Source organism: Clavelina lepadiformis, chromosome 2, assembly GCF_947623445.1.
Source record: "Clavelina lepadiformis chromosome 2, kaClaLepa1.1, whole genome shotgun sequence".
In the NCBI taxonomy this organism is placed as follows: domain Eukaryota; kingdom Metazoa; phylum Chordata; class Ascidiacea; order Aplousobranchia; family Clavelinidae; genus Clavelina; species Clavelina lepadiformis.
In genome coordinates, this window is record NC_135241.1 from 322547 (window position 1) to 348794 (window position 26248).

The following is a 26248-nucleotide window of genomic DNA, read 5'->3' on the forward strand; positions in this document are numbered from 1 at the left end:
ATTTTATTAAACCTCAGACAACGCTATGACGTGTTTGAGCATAAATAGCGGGAGGAGGCAATAAAGAGAACAATCTCTTCAAAGATATAACGATGAATGTTTACTAAACAGCGCAAACAACACACGATGTGGCTCAATTAAAATTCGTCAAAAGTTGTCATCGTGGAAAGGTCATAGTTCACTTTTTTTCAAAGGAAGTGACGTTTTCCAGATTCTTGAGCGAGATTCGAGCTGGTTCCGAGTTGACCAGAAGAACGGAGAAGAATCTCGGCGTCTCATTCGCGCGTTTTGCGTTTCTCTTCGTCGATTTTGGTTTCTTCAACATCCGCTTCCACTTTGCTCCCTCGGACTCCGACATATTCTTCAAATCCGCGGATCCTCTTTTTCTTTTCCCCATTTTCCTTTTATTTTTCCGTTTGTGTTTTCCTCCCTTCCTGTTTTTCCGTTTTTTTCGCAACTCCCTCCGCTTCCGTGTCCGCGGTTCGTGTTGATCCTTCATCTTTCTCAGGAAGAACACCCTGGTGTCTCCCTTCCGCAGAAAAGTTCCGCAGAAATGGTAATTCCAGAGCCCGTGGACTTCCAACTCCGGGTAATCCCCGTCCTTATAAGATGCGGCGGCGTGAAGGTTGTCCAAGACCTGAGTGGCGTTGTGCGGAGAAATGTTCCCCAACTGTGCGGATGAGGGCAAGTAGTTGTGCGGATCGCGCTGATGTTTCCCTGAATTAACGTGAATGAATGACGTCATCATAAGTGGGAGACTGCTACAGATTTGAAATTTAGGACTCAACCCCCCATCGACGTCGTTTCTTTCCTCTTTTCTTCCTCGCGATGTCGTCGATCGATCCTTTTATGACGCGACACACTTTCACGTGGCCAGTCACCGTCCGCCCCTCCGCCAATTGGTTTCCGGCTTCGAATTTTATCCGCTCCGATCGCAAAGCTTGTTCAGGTTCCAAATCTATTACAGTTCCGGTCATTATGACGTCAGAATCACTCGAGCGTGACTCTAGGCCAGCTGCAGCAAACAAACATAGACATATTAAAATATTTAATAATTGCATGTTGATAATTAAGCCACAGATATGACGTCATGGTTTCTTACGTTTTATATCCAAGTAACTGCAACGATCCATTTTTTCCTGGTTCACCTGTGACGTCATAATTGTTGCGTCAGACGACAATAAAACGAGTGACGTCACAATGATATGAAAGAACTGCATTTTTTCCAACATCTTAAATAAGATTAAAAATTCCAAAGCAGAACTGGAAGGAAAGGACAGGAACGTCATCAACTCTATATTAAAATACTGTAACAGCAACTTCCGCTTATTTCTACACAAAACTTTGATCCATTTCTTCAACCAAGTAAATTAATTATTGCATTCTTGCTCATTCCCAGACTTTGACCTGCAAAAACCCTTCTTAGGGTCTGTTGGTTTCGATAAAACGCACACGCTCTACCATGAATAAATTATTATCAACTGCAAACTCAATAATTCCTGTAAAATACTAAATTTTTACTGACTTGATGATGTACTGACTGTAACAGATGTATTAAGAAGCTTAGTGCTAGATTGTGGTTAATCTCTACCCGTAATTAATGCCTCAGCTTGCTTGCCAATGTGCTAACATGCCAGTACGCATGCATTCGAGATTATGCGCTATACACGTGTGCTCACTTTTCACTTTCGTGTTAAAATATGCTGTTAAAGGATAACCGCGCATAGAAGCCTGATTTGTCAATAATGATATATTATTGCCTCATAAGTACGCACTCTATGACGTGGGAGACGTAATAAGAGACTCTGAAAATAACTGAACTTTTTTTAATAAAATCGTTTATTGAAGCAATTTGACGGAAAATCTTTATATCAAGCGTCCTATTGACAATCAACGCTCCGGTATAGAGTATAGACAGAGGTGGGCAGTCGGTACTTTGAAAGTACCATCGGTACCGGTACTTGGCAAAAAATGTACCGGCAGTTCCGGTATTCGGTACTATTTTATTTACTATTATTTTTTCAAATGCAAAGTTTGCCGCTTTTGCTACTATTTACTCCCGGTCAAACATATGTGACGTTAAACTGTACCAGTATCGGTATTGAAAAAGTACCGCGATGCAGTAATTCGCTACTATAGTACCGCGGTACTACCCACCTATGGGTATAGACATCGTATAACAGAGTAATTATATAGTTATATAATTAATTAAGTAACATAATTATTTCCAAGTTAAACTGCAATACAGACGACCTGCTCGTCATCGCAACTGAGGCTGCTGGTATGACGTTGCTGGTGTGATGTTGCTGGTGTATATTGCTTGTGGGAACAGTCGTTGATAAGAAAGACCATTTCTCCTTCAAAGCCACAAATCGTTAAATATTTTGCTACAGGATTCCAACAATGTTCGCCTAAAGAAATAGATTCCTTCCAAGGATGGATGAAAAGCGTGGGGCTTCAAACAGACGGTTTTATCAGTGGAAGACCTTCATGAAGGTCCAAGCCACGTCGATATTTACTCGGCTGCTTGAGCTGTTAACAGCATCAGCCATTACAGGTTGCGTAGCTCACAACATAACAAACATAACTTTGTATATAAATATAATGAGAGACAACTTGGCTTTCGCGGTCATCTATCAGGTCGAACAAAATGAAAAGGTCGCATTAGACTTGCGCTCTTGCGCTTACTTGCGGCAGTTTTAGTTTTACTAAGACGACCACTTGAGGACAATTTTACGAACCTCGTTAGCTTGATTGATTATTTGGGCGTGATCACGTAATTGCAAAATTAAGAAGCAGTGCAAATGTTGTTTCCTTAATTGAGTTGCACCACGTGTTTATTGCAGGAAGACACGTCATCTAAACAACTAACGCTCGTCACTGTCGATGACGTAATAATAATGTGGTGTAATAAGTCGCCGCAAGCAACAAATAATTGGCCGGGCGCGTTATTGAGAGCTGATATGTCAGTTATTATCTCGCTGAAGCGACTTTGCGCGCAGACTCCGAGTTAGATGACAACCGGCCATATTGCAAGTTCATTGCCGTAGTGCTGACTGGTGTTTAAGTTGAAAGAAACTTTTAATCAAGATTTCGAGGAAAATGAGAAAAACAGTTTTGTTGCTTCTCTTTGTGTCCCAGTTCATTTTCTTCAATATTCAATCGGTAAGTTGAATTATTGCGTCATAGAACGGCATTGTGATTAGAAGGTTGCAAAAGTATAATAAACTTCAGCGTAGACATTGTTAGTGGAGTGTGTTGCTTTGAACAACGTGTTAAATTTGTCAAATTTGACCTTAAAATTGACCTATCGGGATCACAACGTCATTATTGCGTAACAATCCTGTTGCAATGCAGCCAAGTTTCTCAGATAAAGCTGCAGTTGAGCTCATAATTAGTTGTCGCGATTGACTTCCGCAGAGTGATGGAATTGGCAACCAGAAATCGCCCAAATTCGCCAAAGATGACGTCATGATGCCCCCGGTACCGCCCGAGTTCTGGTCATGTGAGTATGACTTCTGGTCACGTGAGCATATTAGGTCAAATATTGTCACTAAAATAATGAACTCATTTGCCCTCAGCTGACGGCGAGTGCGTGGACAACCCGGCCTTCGCGCAAGACTGCCCGGTCTGGGCGGAGAAGGGCTACTGCACTGACCACAGCAAAGGCCGTCACTACCCCAAGTGGATGAAGAGAAACTGCGCGGCAAGTTGCAAGTTCTGTGAGTCTGGCGCCAACTGGTGGAGAATTTCTTTCAAAATTGCTATCGCTGGGTTGTGTTTGGCGTGGGCCACAGGCTGCTTGCCACGCGGTAGACGCCAGAAGACCAGGTCAACGGCGCTCAGATGTGCTGTGTTGGTGCTGGTGTGTCTCGCTTTGTACTTATTATGACCTACTACTGGACATAGTGACGTAATTTATCAGCACTTCGGTGGTATTTATTACGTCTATTCACGGTAACAATGGAGTGCAAGATCTTCATCGATGTTCTATTGTTGCGTAATAAAAACACACAAAGACTTGATCAAAGCGCCCCAATTTATTTGATTCGAGGTGAAAGTTGTACAAGATTTACAGAAGTGGAAATAGATAAGATTGACCGATTTGAAATAGACAAGCACTTCGGTGTTGGCACGTGCAGGATAAAAAATGATGAAACGCGGCTAAAAATACTCGGAACAGTTATGAAAGCTTTAAAAACACTTTTGATTAAAATTAGTCACAATTAGTCAGATCCGTCACGCAAAGACGTTGTTTGTTTGTGTAAGCAAGAAGTTTGCAAAAAAACAGCAGATATTGGAACACGAGTTATGCTGATGACGATTACAGCAGCTAGGTACCAGCAAGGATCCAATTTAAAAATATCGTCTTTAAAGGAACTCCTTATTTTTTAAGTTACAAGATGTCTATGTTGTATAAGTTTAAAAGCCACAGTGCACCAATGATCCGTTCCCTCACTTAATAAAAACAAATGAAATAGCTGAAAGGTGGTTGATAAATCATATCACGCCAAAGCCTTCTTCAAACCGCTCTCTATCGCCTCCAGGAAGTCGGTGGTGATGACGTAGTGTTCGTTGAGTTTGACGCTGAAGTTAAAAGTCACGGTGAAGTTGATGAACCAAAGTTTGTTTCATGAGAACTTGATACTTACTTTTTCAGGCCGTGGATGCATCCGGCCAAGTCCTTGGTCATGACCCCACTGTCGACTGTGTCGATGCAAACCTTCTCCAGGATCTGGCAGAACTTTATCAGGTCGTTGTTGCCATCCAGCTTGCCCCGATGCTCAAGCCCTCGAGTCCAAGCGAAGATTGAAGCAATTGGATTGGTGCTGGTCGGGTTGCCCTGGGCAACAGATAAGCCACGTCAACATTTGAAATTTACAACACTCAGCAGACTGTGTTCACGAGGCACAGAAATATGACGTTATGCGACATTTTGGTTGAAATTAAAACTACAGAGTTGTTACAGGACAGCTTTAGGACCGACCTTCTGGTGTTCCCTGTAGTGTCTGGTCACGGTTCCATGCGCCGCCTCAGATTCCACGGTCTTACCATCGGGGCACATTAGGACACTGGTCATGAGTCCAAGCGAGCCATAACCTGTGATAGGTGAAAATGGTCAGGACACGATCGGCAACTTGGTCAAGTTTAAATATCGGACTGGCTATCACCTTGAGCGAGGATATCTGACTGCACGTCGCCGTCATAGTTCTTGCAAGCCCAGACAAATCCTCCCGAAGATTTCAAGACTTGTGCGACCATGTCATCGATGAGGCGATGTTCATACCACAACCCGTTTGCGTCGAAGTCTTTCTTGTAATCCCTTCGAGAGAAACAAGGTTTAAGTTTAACCAGCAAAGAACTTCGACAGATGGAAAGTTGTCGACTGTGTTGCTATTGGTCACAGTAACATGACGGACAACATTAGAAAATGTAAATGGCATTGGACACATAAAGCTGACAAAAATGCACGGTTTACTTTTGGAAAATTTCTTCGAAAATGTCTTTAAATCTTCCGTCGTATTTCTTCATGATCGTATTCTTGGTGCTCATGTAGAGAGGCCACTTCTTCTGCAGAGCAACCTGCATGCAGCTGTGTGCGAAGTCTCTTATGGACTGGGAAGGAAATTTAAATATTAAACAAAGTTGGAACACGTCAAAAGTAAGAAGCAGGAACTGCATAAATATCTCATATAGCTTTACCTGGTCAGTGTTGTACATCGCCATGCCAACCCCGCCTCCATCTTTGAATTCGTAAACCTCCATGGTCATTGGCTCACCATTGACAGGGGTAAACTTCAGTTCCAACTTGCCGTCGCCGGACGCCACAAAGTCGGTGGCTTTGTACTTCAAACAAAATCATTCTGTTGATCAAAAGCTTTTAGCGATGAACAGTCAAGTTCAATGAACGCTTCAAAAGTATCAGTTAAAACCCAGCTCAGGTTGTTGACGTAAAAATTTGCAACGAAAAATGTCACCTGATCTCCATGGGCGTGGCGACCAAGCACAATAGATTGGGTCCAGCCTGGGACCAAACGTGGCACAACTTTGCAAAGAATCGGTTCGCGAAAGACCGTCCCCCCCAAGATGTTACGGATTGTTCCATTCGGACTTTTCCACATTTGTTTCAAATTAAATTCTGTGAAAGGTTTTAATCAAACAACAGTCTATTGCTTCATAGACATCTTAAGCTGAAAAAATTGTGCTATGTTGAAGTCATTAAATAGTGCGATGAAACGTATGTTGACGACAGAATCAACAAAGCAGGGTGAAATAAGATGTCTCATTCGTCACCATCGCAGAGCAAATAAATTTACAGCAAATATGCTCACTACTGGTTTTATGTTTATATCTCCCGCACTGCATGAAAATATCTATTGAGGAATAATAGACATCACACACCGACTACTCTATCTTCATCAGGGGTGATTGTGGCACATTTCACGGCAACGTTGTACTTCAAGGTTGCCAGGGCAGAGTCAATTGTGACCTGGTCGTCTGTCTGGTCTCGATATTCCATTCCGAGGTCATAATACTTGAGGTCAACATTGAGAAATGGCAAAATAAGCTGAAATACAAAATTGTACATTTAAAAAAACACCTTTACATGTAATAGTGTTTGAAGAGTTGAATAAGGAAACGTAATATTTGTAGGTGGGAGACTTCGATCAAGAGAGAAAGGAAGAGGAAGCAAAAACATTCATTTCAACAACTACACATAATGACTGCACAATTATAACCACAAGTGACTTTAAAGGAGTATTTACTTTTTCTCTGATCATCTGCCAAATAATCCTGGTCATTTCATCTCCGTCCATCTCAACAACTGGGTTCGCAACTTGGATTCTTTTGTCTAAGGAATCTGAAAAATCATCGCAAAAATTTTCGTTAAATCTTTCATTTCATGAAAGGTCTTGAGGGACAATTGATTCACAAATGAAGTTCAGTTAAACACAAATTAATTTCAATGAGCGTGCCATCTTTGAGAAAGGTACAAATCTAAATGAGAATCAACAAGCCATGCATGACAATATATTTATAGCAATTATATACCAATAGTTTTCATCAAATTAATAAACAAGTTTTTATGAGCAGAGAAAGTTGGATCAAATCACATCTGCAGCATGACTTAACTAAACACAAAGTTTCTTGGGCAAAAATCTTCAAACAAGAATCTGTAGCAGAGCATCGAAACAAACAAACAAACTTACATTGTCTTTGCGGTGTTTTTATTCCGCAAATTGAGGCAACATTGACGGACTTGCGAAATGCTTGCAGGAGATTTTGAGTTTTTGAAAGAGCCATCTTGATTAAATGTTTGCTTGTTTATTGAACAGAAAATCCTATAAAAGCAAGTTAGTCCAACCTAAAACAGATATGATCGGTCATTACTTGGTTAGGCCGAGATAGTCCAGGTTTAAAATTTTGCAAAAGACCAGCGCACATTCACTGAGTTTACAATAAAATTTAATTTACAATTTAATTGCATCAAAACTAAATACAACTGTTATTGATGGTTGACATCAGTAGTTTTATTTGCACTTAAAAATAGTGTTAATTGCCAAGAACCAGCAGATGCCAGCCCTATGATAAGGCAGCTCAACCAACCCAAGACTAGAAAGTATGGTGGTTTACATGGTTTTGTGCATGTATATAGCATCAAAACTGAAGTAAGCAAATGTTCATGAAATTCAAACTGTGTGGAGAGCAGTAGTAGGAATATCAATAGCAAGCAAAGAGAAACTCCACAGAAATAAGCAAATTATAACCATAGTGTCAATATGCATCGAAGCACAATACTTGACTATGTATATATCATATAGCAAGGGGACCGAAACCTCCTACACACCAACATTAAAGCATTTGAATCTTAGATGGACAAATGGGGTCTGGAAGCTACTGCGACATGTGATCGGTTCAGATGAGCAAACAGCCATCATAGGTTCCAATTTCTGCCCCATCTGTTCATCCAACTGGAATGTAGGGTTGTTCGACAAGAAGGCGTGCATCCAAAGACACAAAGTTTAGCGTGATGGCATGCACTGAAACCTCAATTCTTTATTTATTATAAGTCGGCATAAAAAATTCAGTGAGCACATTAATGAATCTCGTGCGTGCAGGTGCAGCACTTTCTACTGGGCCTATTTGTCGCAAGTAACTTGACTGCAGTTGATGAATACACTTTCAAATTATTGAGCTTGAATGCTCAGACGTTTGATGACGTCAGACGTTCAAACCAGATGTTTGATGCTCATTAAGTTTTTCAAAAACTTTTGCAAGATTGCAACGAGCATAAGCAGAATACAAGTGAGCTTATAGTGATTATGTGCAATATGATAAAGGCATGACAGGCATGCAGAGTGTAATTGTGCCAACTGCCAAGTCAGTACGCTTGCAGCATAGCCAAGGCTTGGACTGCAGAGAATCAAGATTATCAGTTCATCAAGATCTTAGGTACACCAAACAACCAAAAATTCTTAAACGCAATGAAAGTGTGCACTCAGGTGTGCAATCACACAGTAATACACAGTGCGACTAATTTAATCTTTAAAACATTTCAAAATTAAGTGCACAGAAGTTCTGTCCAAGTCATTAAGTGCAAAATAACGCACCTTAAGTGCGGCACTGAAGCTTATGAAAAGCAGTATTGACCATATATGCACAGATTCCATAATCACATTTCTAGCGCAATTTGATTAGCCTAAAGTAACTCCACATGTGTTTAAACACAGTTCAAAGTCTGAGCTAGCCCAACAAGCAACCAGATTACATCAAAATTTGGGAAAGCACCAGAAAAACAACAATGCAAAGAAGACAGAAAATTTGACCTTAAATTGCAAAATTTGTAAATTAATAGGCTGCTGTGCACTGCCTCAAAATCAGTTGACACCTGCTGTATGAGAATCAAAGCTCTCTTATGGAAGAACTATAACCTTAAGCTTTGTTCTTGTGTTGGTTTTAAGGTCACGAAAGCAGTACCGGTAACTAGCAACCAGAAGATTTCAAGGTCATAAGTTCAAAGCATTGCACTGTGCCAAAAAATATTTCGTTTTTATCTTTTCAAGTAGGCCTAGGTTCCCTGTTAAAAAAAATCATGATTTGCTTAAAATTGCCGCTATAAATTGTACAGCACAGCGTTTGGTTCCTTTTAAAAATTGCTAGCACCCCATTGTCTTGTTTGACCCTCCATTGACTTTGCGCGTCGTGTCACCTCGGCACAAACGACCTTTAAAAATTCCACGCGATCAACGGACGATTTCGAAATCTCCGTCGCACTCAGCGCATGTGCCGTGAACGCGCGCGACCCACATGGACAACTCATTAACATCTCTCATAATTTCACGCACCACGACATTTCCCGCTAAACATTTGATGACGTGGTTTCTAAACAGAAAATAGCAATTGTGGTTTGGCAACAACTGGCGCTAACCTTAAAAGAAAAATGAGGTTGTTGCATCAAATACTTGGCCACTATAATCATTTAATTTATGTTCAGGAACTTGTGGTCAAGTTCCACAACTTTATGGGTATGTTACCTGAATAATTTTATCATATGAAAAGCAATTTCGTGAAATTTATCAAACTTACAACCAAGTCACATTTCAAGGCAAATAATTTATGTATTAAACATTATAATCTTTGAAGAACAAGTCAAGTTTGGATTCACAAAACCACAAATACCTTCTATTACCTGAAAAGGTTTTATCAATACAGGGAAACTCCCGAAGCAGATACTTCTTTAGGTGCTTGCAGCATTTTTCATGTGATAATATTTGAATGTCAAATTAATTATTTATTACCTATTCACCTATTGTATTGTTTATTTTTCGTCATTAGCTGTGCGGAGTGAAAGTTAGGACGCTAACCGTTGTAGTTATAGAACAATAAAACACATCCTCATCAACAGTTAACATGCAGGAAAAAGCGGCAAAGCCCAAAGGTTTAAAACATGCAAGACAGCAATAACGCAGTTGTGCTGTAAGATGGTAGGTTAGCATGGCCACGAAACCCACAAATTAGTTCCTAAGTTTAACGAATTTAAAGCCAACCTAACACAAACAACGAAACAACTACACTGTTGGAAGATGTAGAGGGCATGTTCCCTAACTTTCAAAACACAAATATTGACACGCGAAATAAATATATAAAGTAACATGGTTAGATTAAAATGACAATGAATATCTTAAGTGCACAAGAAATGGATGTTTAAAGAAAACCGCACAAAAGAAACTCCATCCTAGAGGCTGGAATCTTGCTTCTGTGCCCAAGAGTGGACACAATATTGAGGCCCTCAAGTGCACTAAAAGATTGTGATGATATTTTTAATATACAGATTGTATAAGATATAGAATTCTCGTCTTAAAGTATCGAACTAGCGAAACACTGCGTTACGTAATCGATTACTTCCTGGTTATCGTTTTAATTCGTGGCATTAAATATCATGCCTATATATTATGTGAGTTATACACAGCCGTTCATTCATTCTTTCGTCTAGTAAGATCAACGCTGTAACATGGTCGTCTTTATGCTGTGGCTGTGCCAATGATTTGTGAAAATGTAAACGTTCAAAGAAGCATCAATATAATCAGTATATGCAGTTGTCATTCCTGTGTAACCATTGTTGAATTCAATTTGAAGAAGTTCAATGTCAAGTTACACAACTTTATTGTCATCTTCACAACACAATAAACCGTTAAGGTGAACAATTAAGTCCGAGGTTAAGAATAGCTGACAACGACCTCATGAGACTCATATATCATCGAGCGCAATAAACATTTCAACAAGCAAACATTGTAGTAAAGTGGGTCAACCTGTCAGGTTCAACAACCATACACCACCCATTTCATTACAAGATAATAAAATAATCAAATAAAAGTATAATAATGTCTTTAGGAAATCATGCCTCTACATTCCCTTCAACTATGGTAGTTGTGATATACAGTCGACTCCGCTTAATTCAGACACTTTGGTTCCGCTCACTTTTGGCCGAATTAAGCGGAGAAACGGCTTTGTCCGAATTAGGCGGAAAATCAGTTGTTCGTTTCATGGTCATGTGTAAAGGCAGACAACGCATTTAAAATACTGTATTGTTGCGTAATAAATAAATTGCAGCTGCGCTATACTGCAGTAATTGGCATTAATCGCATAAAACGTCTTCGTTTACTTTAGTGAGCAATTTCACTTTTTGTGCTAAACTTTTCTGTACAATTTTGTCCTACAAGATGGTCGCAATGGTACCAACGTAAAAGCGACTATGAAGCTGGCACGGCCTTATATGAGTTCATTGTCGATTGTTACTGCATGGATCGTCATTGTTTCACTATAATCACTCATAATGCAATTGCATCTTGTCTTAAAACGAACGAAGTACTGTTTATTGTGTCATAACCTAACGATAGGAATTGCGAACCTGTGTCCGAATTAAGCGGAGAATTGTCCGAATTAACAGGAGTTTTTTACATTCAATTTTTACTTTTGTTCCGTTCCCGAGCATTTTGGCCGAATAAAGCGGTTGTCCGGGTTATCCGGTGTCCGAATTAAGCGGATTCGACTGTATTGTGAATACACCAACCATGGCGTATACACACTACTGATTACGATTACTATGCTACGACAATATATTACAATACACAGTGACAGAATAAGCAATGTCTCAAGTCAATTTTGCCCAAAGAACTTCTTTGTAAGAGATCCGCGATCTAAAATGACCACGACAAGCAATGAGGGAAACCCAATACGACGATCATTCTAAACTTGATCAATGATAGTAAAAATGCCGTGCCAGCTTGTGAAGACAAATGTTTTCATACAAGTCGTATTATGTGCAGCTCCGATGAATGAATGAATTATGCATGCACATGTAAAAAAGTTGTAATCAATTTATTTAAAATATGATTTACTCCGAAGAAGAGTTGAAATTTCGTCTGCGTTTGTCTTTGCAGTTCATCTCTCAATTCAAACACTTCGGAAAACATTACATTATTGTGAGTGTGTGATTGTGTTAATATTTCAGCACAGTTCTGCCTGTGCCAGCATAACTAGACAAAGCTGAGAATTTATTCTTGAATATGGTTATTTGTAGGAATATTTTACTGACAATCACTGGGAAAAATTGCCGCAGACATGGCAGGAAACTTTGCAGGATGAGGATCTGTCGTCTCTTGCCAATTGTCTTTTGATCCCAGGAGCACCAGTTTATGGGTATAGTGGATAATAGAAATCTTAAGTGGTTTGACAACTTTTATTTTCAAGTTGCTGTTACTTACAGGTTGACACAAGTGTGGCCTCTTTCACTGTTGGCATTTCGTAAACTATCGCACTTTCTCTCAATTAAGCGCGAGTTGAGCTCAGGTTTGTGTCATCGTCATCTTTGTCGTCAGTTCATATGAGATCCACCTTTGACAGTTTGTTTGCATTTTGTCGAATTTTTGTGCTCAGGTCGCATACTGAATGAAAACCACAGAAAATCAGAAAAAACAAAAAATAAATTGGTGGATTATGTTCACTGGAAGCACATGAAGCCAAAGAAAAGACACGAAATTTCTTCATTGTCAGAAGTACTATGCCAGCTTTATTTATTGTTACATCGATCAACAACTCAATTGTTTGTTTGACGACTGACACATTAACACCCTGATTTTGTATTTGAGGTTATAGCAAAAATCTCAAGTCAGTCAAAGGCAGCTTCTATCATTGTGAGTGTACAAGGTGGTCTGAAATTTTAATCTCATTTGATTGACACTCACGATAGACGCCATAGAAGTTAGAAACTGAACTTTGACCTTTACAGGATGTGGGGTCAGGTCAAGGTCACCTCTCACGTATTTTGACTTTGAATTACAAACTTTCCGTGAAATCGATTGAACGAGAAGAAAGACTTGTGAAATGTGCTCGGAAGTTTGATGATGAGGTTTTACAAAAAATAGTGGACTTCGAGCGAAAGGTGAAATACGATTAGCGCTAAATGTGGTTCTCATGAAGCTGATGCATTCTTTTCGGTTTTGTTAGATTCATAAAATTTTAAATAAATTGTTTCAAATCTTTTTTATATTTTCATGGATTGATCCCAGGAAAGTGACTCGTGGCAACCACAGATGCCCACACACCTGCAAATGTCCCTCTCACCTGATGTGGAGAGCGAAACATTTTTAGAAGATTTACGGAGTGCAGCTGGTAGCAACTCTGATTATCGATTTTGTTAAGTTTTTTAGAAGCTTTAAATATGATGTTTATGTTTTAAAGGTGGAAACTCGGCAGATAATCGTCACTTCCTGTTGACGGGCTTGCACGCGTGTGGTGACCTCAGTGCAACGATGGTGAGACTCTTCAAGGAAAGTTCCTCGATTAAATCTCTCATCTCTGTCTCCTGCTGCTACATGAAACTAACAACTGATTGCATCAACAATGATGCTTGTGATGTCACAAGGTCATCACAGATTTATTACCCAATGAGTGATTATGTGAAGAGTTTGGAGAACCACGAACTCTGTTATGAGTTCAGGAAACTTGCTTGTCACTCAAACGAGGATTATCTCAGGAAAGTTGAAGGTTCATCAACTTTTATTCATAATTTTTTAAACATTGATGCCGGCACATAGCAAGTACTCCTGACGCAGATGTCTATGAATTAAGAAATCACATAATATTCTAATGTTTCTAGAAGATCCATCAAGTTTGAAAGGTCAATGTTATCGAGCCATGCTTGAAGTTTTGATTCGAAGATCACATCCAGAACTAATCCGCACTGGAGTAAAGACGATTAAAAACTGCCATCGTCTGTCATTTCTAGAGTAATTTATCTCGTGAAGTTTGTGGTATAGCTACTGTAGGCACTAAAAGCTTGAGTGGGAATGCTACGTTTGCAATATTTTGGCAATTTGCTATTTATACTGATCTCGTCTAAAATTTGTAAATTATCTACTGTAAAAGAAATTTTAACTGAAAATAAAACTTCAGCAAACTCACGTTGAAGTCACCATGTTTAGAAGATACTTCCACAAGTGTGTGATAATGTCTTTTTAATCCAGATACTCAAAGAAAGCTTTTAAAAAGTTGGGCCTTTCATGCCCAGATGAAGCGACCATAGAGAGCAATGAAATGACTGAAATGCTTCAAATGTGGCCGAATGTTGTCAAACTTTTCATGATTTCATTGGTGCTGGCTCCAGTGGTTGAGTCGATAATTCTTCTTGACCGAGTTCTCTACTTAAAGGAAAATGGTGAGATCTTCATGAATTTACTAATTAAATTTTGTTGCAAAATGCAATTTTCTCAACTTTCTTCAGGTTACGAAAGTGAACTGCTCTCAATTTTCGAACCGCTTTTATCTCCGAGATGTTTCGCAGTCGTTGCCAGCAAGAATGAAGTTGAATGACATCACTCTTTGCATTGATGCTGTTGAAGGAAATGTCTGTTGTCGTGATTTTTTGTGCTGTTTTGCCACTTTTATTCCTGTTACGACATCAGCTTTTTTCGTGGTTCAACGCTTTTATTGATTTGATTTTTTTAAGTTTCTACTTTGCAGCCACTGTGATGTCACACTGGCAATGTCATATGTCACCACTTCTGTCTCTAGCTCAGTCAATATCCACTTTTACTTCTAAAATTATTGTCATTTTTATATTGTTGCCACCTAGCATCACACTCGCTACACATTGAGAGGGTGCTGATATGTGTGAAAAGTTCAACATGAAATAACTTTATTATGTAAAGAAGGAATCTTCACAAAGTAATTTTATATCGTAGGAAATCGTCAGATTAAGATTAGGTAATTGCAATGTTGTCAACTGTGGAAGATTTGAGGAATCATTTACAAGCCAGCATTATTTTTCTCAACCAGTTCAAACATCTCACTGATGCCTACATTATTGTGAGTATCACTGAATGCATTGTATGTTGAAATTTTACAGGAAAAATGTTGTCAAGACACTGGATTCAATAGAAATACTGCTGCGTTTGTAATGAATACCTCTGAATGTCATTGCATTAATCTAGGAATCATACAAACCGACCCTGGTTTATTTTACTTTCTACATTGAGCTTTTAGTGCAGTTTGCCACCCCAGTGGTCATTTGTCACTTACTGGCCGCCGTTGAAGTTCTGTTACAGAGTTGCTAGAAACATTCATTGGAGTTGGAATGTCGTATGCTTGTGTGCTATTGCCATTGAAACCATTACTTTGAATTTTATTCAGGAATATTTTACCGACAGCCACTGGGAGAAGCTTCCTGAATCATGGCGAAGTTTTCTCGATGATTTTGAACCCCCGGATCTGGCCGAACAATTACTCAGTGAGGAAATAAAGAATGGAAGGTGATGTCATAAGCATGATGTGATTAACTTCATACAACTTGTATCATTATCCACATGAAAGCTGTGATATTGGCATGGACTTTGAGCTACTGTGGGAACAGAAAATTGGTTAAAAATTTTCAACAATTGTTTCAGACAAACTTCGGTCTGTCCGCTGTCACTTCTCTGCTTCAAACGATGTTCCCGTCTCTTTGCCCTCAAACGACCCACTCTTCATTGTAAGTCGCAAGTTCCAGTTCAATGTTGTTGAGATTATTTGATATGATTTTGATTTTACATGAAGGTTCAAATAATGCAACCGGTCAGAATAAACTTTTGAAGCATATTTATCGGAAGCACATCTCTCCTAAGAAACAACACGAAATAAGCATCTTGGCAAAGGTTTGTTTCCGGAAATAATTTTGTTTTCTGAGCTTCTTTCATTTTTATCTAATTGCAGGTCATAGAGAAGACCTTCCTGGAATCAAACTGCTCACATGTCATTGTAGGTTGTTATGTGTTAGTTTGAGGCTAGAAGAAGAAAGTATTGTTCCTCTCATGTAATTTCATATACTGGGGCACTTTATAAACGAATATTTGTGGCAACTGATTTATTTGATCTTATTAAGGACGCGGGCTCAGGTCAAGGTCACTTGTCGCGACTTTTGACCCTGGGTTACGACCTTCCTGTGATAGCACTCGAGCGTGAAGAAACTTTTCTTGAAGAGGCGAGAAAGTTCGACGTAGAAGCAATGAACCACGTCAAGAAAGTTTGTGAGAAAGTGAGAATAAAGCGACTTGACATATGATGACAAATTTGAAGGACCGTTTCTGCCAGCACAATTGTTATAACGGACTTCAACTTAAAATTTTTGTCTCCCAAAATATTTAAATCTCCGGCTGATTTTCCAACACTTTTTCACCACAGGAAGGTGAGTTGAGGCATCCCCCCATGCAAGTCCCTACTCACGTCCATTGCAGCCTTCCACCAGACGAGGGAGCTAAACACTTTATACAAAAACTTTCGGATGCAACGAGGAAGAAAGTTGGTCAGTGAAGTCTCTGCTCCTGGTTCTTTAATTTGCAAGAATTTTAATTTTGTGACATAACTTAGCGGTCTTACTTCGTTGAACAGATCGTTGCCAGGAAGGTGACGAGATAGCAGCAAACTTCCTGTTGACGGGCTTTAAATATGATGTTTATGTTTTAAAGGTGGCAACTCGGCAGATAATCGTCACTTCCTGTTGACGGGCTTGCATGCGTGTGGTGACCTCAGTGCAACGATGGTGAGACTCTTCAAGGAAAGTTCCTCGATTAAATCTCTCATCTCCGTCTCCTGCTGCTACATGAAACTAACAACTGATTGCATCAACAATGATGCTTGTGATGTCACAAGAGCATCACATATTTATTACCCAATGAGTGATTATGTTGGATCAATAGCAAATCACCAACTTCCTTATAAAGCGAGGGAGCTTTCATGCCACGCAATAGAAGATTACAGGCAAAGATTGAAAGGTTTCAAAGATTTTAATTCACATCCGTTGTCCAGTGACATCTTATAACGGGTATTTCCATGTTCAGAGAATGGTCCTCATCTAAAGATGCATTGCTACCGCGCTGTCCTGGAGGTTCTGTTGAGGAGGCAGCATCCGGATTTGATCCGAGCCGGAGTACGAACGGTGAAGAAAGCATACAACCTGCCCTTCACTGAGTAAACTATTTTTGTTTCAGAAAATTTAAAGAATTAATTGTTAAGATGTCTAATCTGATATTTACATCCGAAAAGGTATGTTAAAAGAGCATTCCAGCGACTTAATCTACCCCCTTGTGATATAACAATGCTGTGTTCATCAAACACTGAAGAAATGTTGAATGACTGGCGACACCTAGTGACCTACTTCACCCTATCCCTTCTACTTGCACCAGTCATCGAGAGCGTCATTCTCATGGACAGATTACTTTATTTGAAAGAAAACGGTAACTTCATCATCTCTAAATCTCACATTAAACATGCAATGCACTGACAAGCGATATCTGCGCAGGGTTTTGCAGCGAGATATCCTCCATATTCGAACCTCTTCTATCCCCTCGGTGCTTCGTCATAATCGCAACAAAGGAATCATGACATCATCAACTTTTCTTTAAACTTACTGGGTCAGTGTTGGACGCGTTGATGGTCGAGTTATCGACGTCGCTCTGCTTTATATTTTGTGAGTTCGAGCTGACGATGGTGTCCATGCAACCGATCAACTTGTGCATCTCGATCTGGAGTCTCCCCTCCCGCCTTATGATGTCACGGAGTCGTTGAAATAAGTTGATTACGCTCACAGGAACATCTTCGATTGCTTGAGAATAAATGTCTGGAAAATGATGTGTATTTTCGTGATTTTTATCCAATAAAATCTTGTAATTGTGACCTGGCATGAACTTACCAACCACCATTTCAGCAACGTCCATCAACACCGGAGCAAAACTTATATTTGTGATATTTCTGCAAAATAATTTTTAAAATAAATTTCATCCACTGTAGTCAGATTGTCAGCAGTGATTACCTTATAAGGAATTTTAGAAGCACGGAAAGTTTCTTTTCTCCTTTCCCGGCAAGAGCAGCGTGGATGGTGTCTCGTCGAATCAACTCCTCGAACACTGCGACTGTGATCTCCGGAGTGTTCATGTGGACTTGAGGCTGGGAAATGAACAAAGTGAATATATTTCCTGCAAATTATCGTCGCTTCATTGAACACTTACAATGAGTGCAGCATCGAGTGCCTTGCCGTGCTCGAACTTGCGGAAATAGACATCATATTTTTCCAATTGTTCTTTGTGTTTGTGATGAATTATGACGTCACCCTGGTTGGGTACAAACGTTTGACCTGCCGTAGAAATAAAATTGAGTTGAAAGTTGACGAGTTTGTTGATCAACAATCATAGCAGTCCATGAATCACAGGGGAAAGATTTTCTCACCCCCCATGAAATGACTCCTTTGTCTTCTTTTCCTCCTCGAGAGGAGAACTTCGTCTTCTTTTTGTTCTTTGATCACCGCTTGCTTGCGATGTCGTATCGACAACATCGAGTCGGCCATTCCAACAACAAGCGTCCTGTCTTCGTGCTAGACATCAAAAATTTATCAGACAAGCAATTTTAAAATTTACCGTTAATAACAGAAATAAATTTAAACTGAATTATTTTCGTAGCAGATCCAACTAACCGCCACATCCATGCTCAGAATAGGGGCTGAGTAGTCGATGTTGTGAACGACATTGTACGTCGCAACGTCGTAAATCTTCACGTGTCTGCGAACAAATATGTTGAAAGACACTGAGTTCATTCACGCGCTTCATCAGGTTCAAGGTCACCTGTCGAGGCTTCCCGATAATATCCTCGTGCAGTCGTGGTTGAAGCGGAGGCAAGTGATTGTCTTGTGGTGGTGACTGACAGTTGCAAGCAACCTCCCTCCCTGCAGCACGTCCCACACTTTGATACGGTTGCCTCCTGCAGGTGGCAGGATTTTGATAAAAATGTCATTGTTTCATCACAATAAGACAATCCACAGACAACATATAATTAAAACATCATTTGAAAATGCGTTCATTTTTCCAACAAATATCTTCATTGTGAACACCTGCAACAACCCACCTGCACTGAGTAGAATGGAACCTGATGGATACATGAGGACACTTTCGACAGGACAGCCGTGGTTGACAATCATCGTACATTCATCGCTCCGAGTGTCGAACATGCGCACCGTGTGGTCGTATGAACCTTTAAAATCATTTCTCATTATTGCAGCGGTCACTAAACAGTATTTAATTCAACCAATGGCAGTTAAATGAATAACAAGCGACACGGAGGTTTCCTTCACCTGTCAGAATGATGTTGTCTGCATTCCTGCTCACACATCCACATCGAACGTAATCCTGCCAACAACATCATAAAAACATGTTGAAGAAAAAATCACACAAGTAAATCATACTAACAAGATCATGGGATATTATGATGTCATAATACCTGGTGATGATCAAACTTGTGAAGAACTTTCTCAGTGGGTATGTCCCAAACCCTCACAGAGTTGTCGTCGCCTGCTGAGAAGATTTCGTTCATGTTGTTGCAGAATTTAGTGACGCGAACCGGCCTGTCAACAAAATGTCACGGTGAGGTAAAAGTGACAATGCACAAATATTTTGAACCCAGTTGCTAAGCTGTGCATGTGGCACATTTCTGCTTGAGGATCTATTTAAAGGAGAGACCAAAATATTTGTTAACCAGGTGATTGCATTGGCACCTCGTGTGGCCTTTGAAGATTCTTAAAGGAACACGTCCATCAACATCAAATAAGCGGACCTTTGCATCGGCATTTCCAGCGACAAGAAGTCTGCCATCTCTCCGAAAGGTGGCGCCATACGCGACATCGTGAAAACGAGAAAATGTTTTCACAGATTCGTTGTTCTCCGGATTATAAAGAATAACCTGAGCAATTTGTTGAACATTTTCAAGTTTAATTGTCATTGTATGCTTGAGGGAAGGACTTGTTTCAAGTTTAAAAACTTTAAAAATATCAAGAAGCATAAACTTAAAACAAAGTAGAACTCACCCTTGTTGAGGCAGATACTGCAAAAAAGTTTGGTTTTGTCGGTTGAAATGCAACATTTGTTACCGCTCCAAATTCTTTTATTGTGATCGGAAACTACAGAAAGATACAAACTACAATGTAAGCTTGTTATAAACCCAAAATTTCAGTTTGAAAATGTACAAAATTCTTTATTAAGTTAAGGCCATTAGGTTGACCATACATATGCATGAGGCATTGTTAAGTTGCATCTAGGGCTAGGTGCAATTTGTCAAAACAAAATTAAGAGAAAATGTGGCACTTGTGACTTGTAGGAAACTGATTACATGCCCCAGATTTTTTACACAAACACAGATTATAATAAATAAATGACTGGGGCGAGAGTCAAAATTATAACGGCCCCAGTTGCCAATTTGAGGAAAAGTCAAGAAACCAGTCAACAACAATATATCATAGACATCATTCGATGTCATCATGTCACGTGCAATTCATATCATGCCAATTTGTACAACTCGTCGACACCCAAGGTGTATTCCATGTGAATTACGCCAAAGATACAGTAAAGCAACGTAAATCTGCTTTGACTTCGGCGTGGCAAGGAGAAATACACATCACGTTACAATTATATTGAAACCATGGCAACTGCAAATTTACTTTGCTCTTCTGTTTGTTTGTTTTTGTTTAGACGTAAAAGAGCACAATGTCTCCCTTTCTTGGAGATTAAAGTCGGCAAATAGTCTTTTGTGTACTTGTAATCCGGATTGCAGGGTATAGCAATGTCGCCGAGATCTCGGGGGTCCAGAAGCAAAATTATGGGTGTGCCCCTCCATACTCGGCAGTCTGCCTGGTAATGTCTGAGGTATTGCTGCCAGACCGACCTTCGGCATGACATGGGATGCGCCGACTGCCTGATATGAAAACAGATACAAGGCAGAAAGGCCACAATATGATATGAACTGCAAAGCAACTGATTTTCTCAGTGGAAGTGGATAAAATGAACAAACGTTTTTTTAGACAGACAGTACTATAACAAATCCAAGGCAGGCGTGGACGTGCTGGTCCAGATCGCTAGATACCACACCAGCAAAAGTGGCCGGTTGCTGTGTTTTTCAACATACTCGACTGTGCCTGCATAAATGCTTACATCGTTTACTGTCTAACAACGAAATTGAAGAAATCAAGGATACAGTTTTTGATTGAGCTCATAAAAGATCTTTGCAAGCCGAAAGATGGAATGTGCTCCATAACTTCCTTGCAGCAGTGGTTCAGACATCCGGCACTGCAGTGCCAGCAACCAGTGTTGAAGTATACAAAGCTCGGAAAAGAAAAGAGTGCCAGTTTGAGTCACGCAGAAAAAAATCTAGCTCTTTCTGCCAAAACTGCGGGAAAGTTTGCTGCGGTGAACACATATCCGAAAAAGTAACAATCGTGCAAAGCAAAAAATGTGTCAATTGACTGTACATTTCAGTTCTAGAAAACAAACAAAAATGATTTCCTGGCTTACTTCGTACCAATATTTGAATTAATTAAGAGAAAACGTATAAAAACCAGTTAACAGGTAACCAGTCAAAAATGACCGCAATCGTCTCTATAAGTTGGGAAATATTTCAGGGCTTCTAGTGTTAAACTAACGATGGTTTAAAAATTTATCTATTCTTACCTGCAAACCTCTCCAGTACTGATGATCTTCCGTTTGTTTAGGGTCGACGCCGGCAACAGGAAACGGCTCAATCACTTTAAATCTGGAAGCTGACGTCGACATGTTGTCACAATGTAGATAATTAATTCGTCAATTAAAGAATCAGCAGTGACCAAACTCAAACAACAATCTTGGCTAAATTACCCCGATGATACCGAGACCGACTGTCAACAACTACACATGGCCCTTTTCGCTGCAACGAACATTTTTGTTTCCATGAATTTGAAAAAATCTTCCTGCTGCATTTCTACAAAATTTTATTAGCTTGAAATTTATCCAAAATCTGGAGGATACGGTTCTTCTAGGCAGCGAAAAAAGAGTTCGAGAACAAAAAAAATTGTCACCAATTAAAATTTTTTCTAAAACAGACGCTTGAAGTGAGGGGCAAATCCAAAAGCAAGTTTGCCTCACATCAATGACTAGTTAGCAAACATACCGGAGATAGAAATTAAATATCTAGCAGATAAACAGTTATTGTCAAAATTTTTAAAACCTAAAACTTAAAATCCTTGCCGTTGTTAAGAAAAAACTTGAAAACGTGGCGCGAGATCGTTAATTTTGTTTTGGAAGCAAATTTCAAATCTGCTTCATGAACGTATCCCTACACTTGTAAAGTTACGACGATGCACACGAATCAGTTATGAAAAGGGAGCTCATGTTTTCAATCATGGAATTAGAAAAATTCACTTCATTTCAACAGTTCAGTTTTGCGTTGTGGTGACATGTATATTATTATCAGCAGCATGAAGCGACCACAACAAAACATCACAGTGGCGTCAAAATCACGAGGCCAAAAAGTTAATCAAAAATCAAACAGTTAATATAAAAGTTCATAATAATTTAAAAAACTTTTAGTTACAAAACACAAAATTGCAAGCATTGGAAAAACTGCAGATTTCAAAGACAACGCAACCCAAGATTGACCAGACAACACGACCTGCCCGGTCTTCACCCAGTGCTACTTTGTATCACGGTCCTTATTTTATCGGCGTCTTCAATCAACTTTTCATTCTTTGGTTCTATCTTCAAAGCCGCCTCGTAATCTTGAAGTGCTGTTGGTATAAAATGACGTCATTGAAAACAATGAACCAATCCATCTCATCTACGTCACCTACCTTCCACGTAAAGTTCAAGATCGCAGAAGGCGGCCGCTCGTCGAAGGTGAGCTTTCAATCGACCTTTCGCGTTGGCGGCGACCTTTGGCACCATGAGGTCAAGTGAGGTCGAACAGTCCTCGGCGCATTTGTACAAGTTGCGCAATTTCAAGTGACAGGCCGCCCGGTTGAGGAAGAGACTGAAGAACACGGAGTGAGATGTCAGGTCACAGGCGGTAGCAATAAAGCAAACGTCATGAAACACAGTCGCCAGCACTTTGTTATTTTCGCATAAACATGAACATGGAGACTCACATTGGCATCCTGGGTTGGATCCTGATGGCGAGGTTGAATGCATTGATGGCGGCCATGTAATCTCCAGATGCAAATAATTGACTGAAAAATAAGAACCCTGGTCAGCATGAAGTGATCTTGAGAGCACGACATAAGTTAATGCAAGTCCCACCCTCCCTTGTCCTTCAGCCAAGCCGGGTCCTTCTCGTGTTGAGCGAGGTCGGGGTCGTCTATGGCGTGCTGCTTCCGAGCATCTGCCTGCTTCTGCAACCACTGCGGGAAAAAGTTTTACATTTCTTGAATAAATAATGAGTTTTGGGCGATAGAAGTTCAAGGCAAAAGTGAAACATGACAAATAACCAACGTTTCTGCATAAAAAGCAAACCCAGCACAAATGCATTTCTGTGAAAATGTTTTCACAGTTTAACAATTTGCAACAAACCTCATCTTCTTCGACAGCCTTTGATTCTCGCTGAGGCGTTGGAAAAACTCTCGGCGTGAAATTGACTGAAATTTTCCCCCTTTGTCTCGGGCCCGCACCCTGCCTTTTCACTTTAGATTTCTTCTTGTCAACTTCTTGCTTTAAATCGTGATTGACAGCTGCCATGGGCTTCTCTGTGGCATCTATAAGACAAGTGCAGGAAGTGAAGATAAAATGATGAATGGTTCTTTACTTGTGGGTAGTTTCACAATTTTTCAGGGAAAAGATTTTGAACTATTGGATCAGACAAAAGTCACAGATTGAGTTTTGTAGAAAATTGAACGCAACAAGCCACACTGGGTTTAGAACAAGTGTGACAGAAACCAAAATAAAAATATTCCCTCCGCAACAAACTTAATTATGACCATTTGCTTTTTGCAGTGGAGGATCCTCTTGAAGCTCAATGATCCTGCATCCATCTACAACATCGGAGTTGTCATCGACAAATATCTCGGATATTTTGCAACTTTCATTTTCCTTATTTTCTTCCAATTTCTTGACTTTGTTTTCTTCTAAAAGTTGCATCTTCTCCAGCTCTGCCTCCACTTTCTTCTCCTCCTTCCACCGAGTAAATTCATCCATCGCTCGATTCCGCTCCGACACTTTGATCTGCTCGATGCGATCACGATCTGCCTCTTCCAGCTGTCAATCAAACGCAACAGCAGTTAAGAAGATTTTGCTCATCTTTAGATGAAATTACAACATCACATCATCCCTTTTGATGTGGATGCAACGCTTAAGAGCATGAACAAGATTGACCTCATTTCACCTTCATCATTTCTTTCAGGGAATATTTTTTATTTTCCTCCTTAGCAGAGGATTTTCTTTTCGCAATGTCTTCGGACTTTTTCTGAGCGTATTCAATTGCTTCTTGCTTCTTCTTCAGAACAAATGATTTATCATCTGCGCAAAAGCACTCGATACATTCTGACTGTTTTATCACAATTAATACCAAAGTAATTTAATGAACTACTGTAGTTTAAAGTTTTTGTGAACGATATTCGTGCAACAACAATCAAACAAGAATTAGTCTTGGCTAAAATACCTGAGTGTATCGACAGAAGTTGTGACCACATAACTGGCTCTTTTTTCAACAAATTGAAAGTCACGCTTCCATCCCTGATGGTTGCCGTGCTCTTTTCGTCGTCTATCGGAGCAAACAGGAGAGCTTCAAATAGAAATGGAGGAAAACTGACCTGGATGAGAAATCAACCAAGAGCAGATAAGTTTTGAAAAATGATAAATAACAAAACTAATACAAGAAGTAAATTTATATTTTAATAAATTCAAGCTGCGTAAACTTATGAGGTAGAAAAAGAATAAATAAAAAATATCATCACGTTATATTCAAAAAATCAAAACTAATCAATGCCTTTGACAGCTTGAAGTGAATCTGCCACTTAAGGTGCATTATGCTCAGGTATAGATACATAAAGAAACCATATTTTACAGCTTGTCTTTGCCGACAAGCCAGACTGCAGTGTGTGGCCGTTTTTAGCAAGATCTTGGGCGTGCCAAACAACCAAAAATGACAAGTGCGTTGCCAAAAAATGCTCAGACTCAATGTAAGTGCGTGATTACACAGAAATGTCCACAGTTTGAATTAATTAACTTTTAACTTAGTTCAAAATTGAGTGCCAGTCATGAAGTGCAAAATAATTTACTTTAAATTCGGCACTGAAGATCATGGAAAACAGTACTGTGTGCGGCTATGCCAAACTCTGCTGTCTGGCCGACAAGTTACTCAATATGTCAGCATATAATGCACGCCAAATCGCACATCTTTTATCTTCACATCGATTTGTAATAAACAAAAAAAGAAAAAACTGGTTGTTCAAATGCCAAATTATAATAAAGAAACAAAGAATTGAAGCTTCGGTGCACACCAAAATCTTTTTCATTGCACGCACAATTTCTCATTGAAAACAGCGTTACTTCCCAGTCGGTAATGTTGCGATAACAAGACATTCTAATATTTTTGGAAAAATGCTGATGCTATGCTATATAAAACCTCCCGACTTTGATACATTACAGCATTATTGCGTTAACTTTAACAATTAGGCTATAGACTTAGTTAAAAATATATTTCAAAATGCAAAGGAAAAAGCTGTAAAAGTATTAGCCTAGCAAGTACCAGAATATCTGCACCAACAATAAAATAAAATACAAAAAACTTTACAACTCAACAAGTAAATCTTGTAAGCTTACTTTTACAAATTCTTCTGTGCAAAATATATCTGCTTTTGACTGTTTAACCCCTTTCAAAGGAACTTGAACAAACATTTTTTCATCAGTTTCAGACCATTGATAATCCTTTACGATAATCGGCATCTTTCCAACCTGGTACTAAGCGATTCTTAATTTAATCAAACACAAGCTAGCACCAAGTTATTCAGTTATTTAAATCTCATCACCTACCGGCATCGCACGTAGGCTACTAACGTATTCCAGCTTCCATTATTACTAAGACGACAGGCATAAACATGTAGTAACCCGGTAACTGCCAGTGGGAAAAGGGGTCGTAACAAACTACCTGCCCAAGGACATCTGTCTCAAATACCTAGGTGGCATGTGTCTCCGATAGCATGTGGCAATTGTGGCATGTTTCATTTTGAGTGATAAAGTGGCGAGATTGACGGTACAATAATGAAATAGTCATATTGACATGAGCGGTTTCCTGATATTTGTAGATGGATGGGAAGCCTATTTACCGTTCCCAACTTAAATAGTACCCTTTAGTTTGGCAGTGCTTGAATTCTACACAAACTAGCATACCATGTACCATGACCAATCTATGATATGAAAGCAATCTATGATAT

General features: G+C 39.5%; 7 protein-coding genes across 8 annotated transcripts; 3 read left to right on the forward strand and 4 right to left on the reverse strand.

Annotated features, from left to right (window-relative positions):
• Positions 1-59: 59 nt before the first annotated feature.
• On the reverse strand, positions 60-1267 carry LOC143446339 (uncharacterized). The gene is made up of 3 exons (XM_076945932.1): positions 1103-1267; positions 789-1015; positions 60-717 (listed from the first exon to the last, which is right to left on the reverse strand). The coding sequence occupies exons 2-3, from the start codon at positions 793-795 to the stop codon at positions 179-181; spliced, it is 546 nt and encodes a 181-aa protein (XP_076802047.1). The 5' UTR covers positions 796-1015; positions 1103-1267; the 3' UTR covers positions 60-178.
• Positions 1268-2947: 1680 nt separating this feature from the next.
• On the forward strand, positions 2948-4023 carry LOC143446571 (uncharacterized). The gene is made up of 3 exons (XM_076946268.1): positions 2948-3165; positions 3421-3505; positions 3582-4023. The coding sequence occupies exons 1-3, from the start codon at positions 3103-3105 to the stop codon at positions 3890-3892; spliced, it is 459 nt and encodes a 152-aa protein (XP_076802383.1). The 5' UTR covers positions 2948-3102; the 3' UTR covers positions 3893-4023.
• Positions 4022-7384, reverse strand: LOC143446570 (isocitrate dehydrogenase [NADP], mitochondrial-like). The gene is made up of 10 exons (XM_076946267.1): positions 7212-7384; positions 6768-6862; positions 6403-6568; positions 5979-6139; positions 5704-5847; positions 5480-5616; positions 5172-5323; positions 4988-5100; positions 4653-4843; positions 4022-4587 (listed from the first exon to the last, which is right to left on the reverse strand). The coding sequence occupies exons 1-10, from the start codon at positions 7303-7305 to the stop codon at positions 4506-4508; spliced, it is 1335 nt and encodes a 444-aa protein (XP_076802382.1). The 5' UTR covers positions 7306-7384; the 3' UTR covers positions 4022-4505.
• A 4453-nt stretch (positions 7385-11837) lies between these two features.
• Positions 11838-14672, forward strand: LOC143446617 (methyltransferase-like protein 25B). Of its 2 annotated transcripts, XM_076946337.1 has the most exons (11): positions 11838-11984; positions 12083-12201; positions 12269-12351; positions 12439-12557; positions 12651-12695; positions 12791-12943; positions 13071-13173; positions 13243-13548; positions 13661-13790; positions 14028-14218; positions 14285-14669. In XM_076946337.1, exons 1-11 carry the CDS (start codon positions 11892-11894, stop codon positions 14371-14373), a joined length of 1431 nt encoding a protein of 476 aa, XP_076802452.1. In that variant the 5' UTR covers positions 11838-11891; the 3' UTR covers positions 14374-14669. The 2 variants fall into 2 exon arrangements, with proteins under 2 accessions (XP_076802452.1, XP_076802451.1); XM_076946336.1 differs by having other exon boundaries at positions 14028-14672.
• Positions 14673-14688: 16 nt separating this feature from the next.
• On the forward strand, positions 14689-17473 carry LOC143446618 (methyltransferase-like protein 25B). Its single transcript, XM_076946339.1, has 11 exons — positions 14689-14868; positions 15193-15311; positions 15447-15529; positions 15595-15692; positions 15751-15795; positions 15920-16072; positions 16219-16339; positions 16503-16808; positions 16875-17004; positions 17080-17270; positions 17336-17473. Exons 1-11 carry the CDS (start codon positions 14776-14778, stop codon positions 17416-17418), a joined length of 1422 nt encoding a protein of 473 aa, XP_076802454.1. The 5' UTR covers positions 14689-14775; the 3' UTR covers positions 17419-17473.
• Positions 17235-21733, reverse strand: LOC143446616 (U3 small nucleolar RNA-associated protein 15 homolog). Its single transcript, XM_076946335.1, has 13 exons — positions 21522-21733; positions 19886-19978; positions 19577-19761; positions 19303-19426; positions 19157-19211; positions 18931-19056; positions 18651-18786; positions 18503-18587; positions 18259-18403; positions 18042-18166; positions 17846-17979; positions 17726-17784; positions 17235-17653 (listed from the first exon to the last, which is right to left on the reverse strand). Exons 1-13 carry the CDS (start codon positions 21621-21623, stop codon positions 17424-17426), a joined length of 1599 nt encoding a protein of 532 aa, XP_076802450.1. The 5' UTR covers positions 21624-21733; the 3' UTR covers positions 17235-17423.
• A 456-nt stretch (positions 21734-22189) lies between these two features.
• On the reverse strand, positions 22190-25890 carry LOC143445955 (dynein axonemal assembly factor 4-like). The gene is made up of 9 exons (XM_076945376.1): positions 25638-25890; positions 24475-24625; positions 24199-24332; positions 23795-24071; positions 23391-23572; positions 23121-23221; positions 22970-23050; positions 22676-22854; positions 22190-22612 (listed from the first exon to the last, which is right to left on the reverse strand). Exons 1-9 carry the CDS (start codon positions 25758-25760, stop codon positions 22509-22511), a joined length of 1332 nt encoding a protein of 443 aa, XP_076801491.1. The 5' UTR covers positions 25761-25890; the 3' UTR covers positions 22190-22508.
• Between the last annotated feature and the right edge of the window lie 358 nt (positions 25891-26248).

Excerpts from the sequence above, each read along its gene's own strand:
- LOC143446571 (XM_076946268.1), top strand. The coding sequence starts at position 3,103 with ATGAGAAAAACAGTTTTGTTGCTTCTCTTTGTGTCCCAGTTCATTTTC. Across the intron at positions 3,166-3,420 it reads TTTTCTTCAATATTCAATCG|AGTGATGGAATTGGCAACCA; the intron begins GTAAGTTGAATT and ends TGACTTCCGCAG. Across the intron at positions 3,506-3,581 it reads ACCGCCCGAGTTCTGGTCAT|CTGACGGCGAGTGCGTGGAC; the intron begins GTGAGTATGACT and ends ATTTGCCCTCAG.
- LOC143446570 (XM_076946267.1), bottom strand. The coding sequence starts at position 7,305 with ATGGCTCTTTCAAAAACTCAAAATCTCCTGCAAGCATTTCGCAAGTCC. Across the intron at positions 6,140-6,402 it reads TGATGAAGATAGAGTAGTCG|AATTTAATTTGAAACAAATG; the intron begins GTGTGTGATGTC and ends AACCTTTCACAG. Across the intron at positions 5,324-5,479 it reads TTCGAAGAAATTTTCCAAAA|GGATTACAAGAAAGACTTCG; the intron begins GTAAACCGTGCA and ends TTTCTCTCGAAG.
- LOC143446617 (XM_076946336.1), top strand. The coding sequence starts at position 11,892 with ATGATTTACTCCGAAGAAGAGTTGAAATTTCGTCTGCGTTTGTCTTTG. Across the intron at positions 11,985-12,082 it reads TCGGAAAACATTACATTATT|GAATATTTTACTGACAATCA; the intron begins GTGAGTGTGTGA and ends GGTTATTTGTAG. Across the intron at positions 12,696-12,790 it reads CAAAGGCAGCTTCTATCATT|GATGTGGGGTCAGGTCAAGG; the intron begins GTGAGTGTACAA and ends TGACCTTTACAG.
- LOC143446618 (XM_076946339.1), top strand. The coding sequence starts at position 14,776 with ATGTTGTCAACTGTGGAAGATTTGAGGAATCATTTACAAGCCAGCATT. Across the intron at positions 15,693-15,750 it reads AAATAAGCATCTTGGCAAAG|GTCATAGAGAAGACCTTCCT; the intron begins GTTTGTTTCCGG and ends ATCTAATTGCAG. Across the intron at positions 17,271-17,335 it reads ACTTTATTTGAAAGAAAACG|GGTTTTGCAGCGAGATATCC; the intron begins GTAACTTCATCA and ends ATATCTGCGCAG.
- LOC143446616 (XM_076946335.1), bottom strand. The coding sequence starts at position 21,623 with ATGTCGACGTCAGCTTCCAGATTTAAAGTGATTGAGCCGTTTCCTGTT. Across the intron at positions 19,057-19,156 it reads AGACAACATCATTCTGACAG|GTTCATACGACCACACGGTG; the intron begins GTGAAGGAAACC and ends ATGATTTTAAAG. Across the intron at positions 17,980-18,041 it reads CACTCGATGCTGCACTCATT|CCTCAAGTCCACATGAACAC; the intron begins GTAAGTGTTCAA and ends TTCATTTCCCAG.
- LOC143445955 (XM_076945376.1), bottom strand. The coding sequence starts at position 25,760 with ATGCCGATTATCGTAAAGGATTATCAATGGTCTGAAACTGATGAAAAA. Across the intron at positions 24,333-24,474 it reads ACTTCTGTCGATACACTCAG|ATGATAAATCATTTGTTCTG; the intron begins GTATTTTAGCCA and ends GCTTTTGCGCAG. Across the intron at positions 23,573-23,794 it reads TCCACTGCAAAAAGCAAATG|ATGCCACAGAGAAGCCCATG; the intron begins GTCATAATTAAG and ends CTTGTCTTATAG.